Raw genomic sequence first — 3,236 nt, forward strand, 5'->3', positions numbered from 1 at the left:
GTAGTTAATTAATATTACTCAGTACTTAAATGTATAATTACACTGTAACAAGGACACCTTAAAATAAAGTGTAACCGAACGTTTTTGTAATCTTTAACTAACGTTCTAATCACACCAAGAAAAGACAATTTGATGTTCTTAGAATATTAAAAATAAACATTCAAATAATGTAATATTTTGGGTGAAAATAAAGTCAGTAGAACGTATAAGAACTTTTTCGTCTTTGACCCATGTACTTACTATTATAATAACAATAATGCAAGTAACCCTAATCCTAACCCTATAGTAAGTAGTTAATTAATATTACTCAGTACTTAAATGTATAATTACACTGTAACAAGGACACCTTAAAATAAAGTGTAACCGAACGTTTTTGTAATCTTTAACTAACGTTCTAATAATACCTAGAAAATACTCATAATCACAACAAGAAAACTGGACATTTCAACGTTTTAAAATATTAAAAATAAATGTTCAAATACCATTATATTTTGGGTGAAAACTGGAAAGTTAAGCATTCTTAGAACATTAAAAATAAACACTGAAATAACTGAAATAATGTTACATTTCGAGGTAAAAATAAAATGAGTAACACCTTGAAGAAACGTTTTTGTAACCTTTAAATAACGTTATAATTGCAACAAGAAAACGACATTTCAATGTTTTAAAATATTAAAAATAAATGTTCAAATAACATTATATTTTGGGTGAAAATAAAGTCAGTAGAACGTATAAGAAATGTTTTAACCTTTAAATAACGTCATAATCACAACAAGAAAACTGGACATTTCAACGTTTTAAAATATTGAAAATAAATGTTCAAATAACATTATATTTTGGGTGAAAACTGGAAAGTTTAGCGTTCTTAGAATATTAAAGATAAACACTGAAATAACTGAAATAATGTTACATTTCAAGGTAAAAATAAAATGAGTGACACGTTTAAGAAACGGTTTTGTAACCTTTAAATAACGTTATAATTGCAACAAGAAAACTGGACATTTTAGCGTTCTTAGACTATTAAAAATAGATGCTCAAATAACGTAATTTTTTTGGGTGAAAATAAAGTTAGTAGATACGTTTTTGTAACCTTTAAATAACGTTATAATTGCGACAAGAAAATGACATTTCAATGTTTTAAAATATTAAAAATAAATGTTCAAATAACATTATATTTTGGGTGAAAACTGGAAAGTTAAGCATTCTTAGAACATTAAAAATAAACACTGAAATAACTGAAATAATGTTACATTTCGAGGTAAAAATAAAATGAGTAACACCTTTAAGAATTCAAATAACATTATATTTTGGGTGAAAACTGGAAAGTTTAGCGTTCTTAGAATATTAAAAATAAACACTGAAATAATGTTATATTTCGAGGTAAAAATAAAATGAGTAACACGTTTAAGAAACATTTTTGTAACCTTTAAATAACGTTATAATTGTGACAAGAAAACTGGACATTTTAGCGTTCTTAGACTATTAAAAATAAATGTTCAAATAACATTATATTTTGGGTGAAAACTGGAAAGTTTAGCATTCTTAGAATATTAAAAATAAACACTGAAATAACGTTATATTTCGAGGTAAAAATAAAATGAGTAACACGTTTTGTAACCTTTAAATAACGTTATAATTGCGACAAGAAAACGGGACATTTTAGCGTTCTTAGACTATAAAAAAAAATGCTCAATAACGTTATTTTTTTGGGTGAAAATAAAGTTAGTAGATACGTTTTTGTAACCTTTAAATAACGTTCTAATCGTGACTAGAAAACAATAAAGATAGCAGAACGTTGTAATGAAACATTTATTTGAAAACAACGTTCCCACAACATTTTTAGAAGCTAAATGTGTTCCACTGCTGTTGGTTTACTCATGCATTCATCTCTTCTGGACTGAGATGCTTCACAAACGCGTTTATCATGAATCACGCTTGTTACCCAATCGTGTCTTCATCCATGACGTAAAAGGTGAGCGTATGGAAGCCCATCGGCAGATGAAGGGTGTATTCCTCGCCCCAGAACGGATTCAGGTTTCTCCAGACGGTGGCGGTTCTGGACGGGACACAGAAAAGATGTTTTACTGAACACTTTCCTGTGCTTCATGCGGCACGGAGCCAATTTGCGTACATTTAATACCTGCATTCGAGCCTGAATTAGAATCTGCCTAGATACAGAGAACAATTTAAAGGGCCATAAGTGACGAGGATGGAAAACAATCAATCAATTCACCCAATTTCTCAAAGGGAGGCCTGATCATTTCCATTTCAAAAGACACAACGCTTTTTAAATATGCACCACACCAGGTGTGCTGTTCATCTATCAACTATCACAATACAGCATCTGAAAGCAACACGACACGCAATGCACTGACTCTTTCACACACACATCATTTCTGGGGAGGGGGTTGTGATTAGTTAGTTGTTCTCCATGGTAACCAGCTGATGTTGTAAAGTGCATCATCACCGCATCAGTGTCAAACAATCAATAACCAATACAACACCACTTACTGATCAAGCCAATTAATCATCATGCATGCAATCAATAAATCAATGATTAATTAGGATGATTAATTGATCTTTCAAAACATGAACAAATGCAATAAATGACCTGCTTGTGTGTGCTTTCGTGGACATATAGCACATATAGCCATATAAATGACGACAAATCTTACGTCTACATCTATTTTTTTTATTTGGACTAACTGACTGCAAACTAACTGTAAAATAGAACTTTTTGCATCTTTAGAATTACAGAAACATAATTACAAATCAGTTTTACAATCGAGGCCATCACCAAATGTGTTGCCAGATTTAGTTCACTTCTAGAGGCAATTTTCTGCCCAAAATATAACTAAACTGATTAATGTGGCTTCAAGATACTTGTGTTAGTGACATTAGTGAGCTTTTATATTTCATTTGTTAGCACTATCACCTCACACAAACCTGCTGACATCACTAGATTTAATATAACCCCTGATTTAGCCATTTTATGCGCCTTTCAATCAGTGAGGAACACTTGTTGCTTTTTCAGATTTATAAAAAAAAAAATTACTTTATTAAAAAAAAACATTTTTACTTTATTTGAAAGTTTTGTTCGATTTGAACTATTTCACAATTACAAAAAAAATATATTTACTTTATTTAAATAAACAATTTTACTTTATTTGAAAGTTTTGTTCGATTTAAGCTATTTCACAATTACAAAAAAAATATATTTACTTTATTTAAATAAA

General features: G+C 29.7%; 1 protein-coding gene across 1 annotated transcript in view; it reads right to left on the reverse strand.

The window, feature by feature from the left end:
* Window positions 1–3,236, reverse strand: part of rasal1 (RAS protein activator like 1) — a 31,389-nt gene that overhangs the window by 26,087 nt on the left and 2,066 nt on the right. Inside the window, 1 exon segment of the mRNA XM_016541191.1 lies at window positions 1,943–2,056. Coding sequence (XP_016396677.1) covers window positions 1,943–2,056 — 114 coding nt within the window.

Source organism: Sinocyclocheilus rhinocerous, unplaced genomic scaffold (assembly GCF_001515625.1).
Source record: "Sinocyclocheilus rhinocerous isolate Xijiao unplaced genomic scaffold, SAMN03320098_v1.1 scaffold1992, whole genome shotgun sequence".
NCBI classification, from domain to species: domain Eukaryota; kingdom Metazoa; phylum Chordata; class Actinopteri; order Cypriniformes; family Cyprinidae; genus Sinocyclocheilus; species Sinocyclocheilus rhinocerous.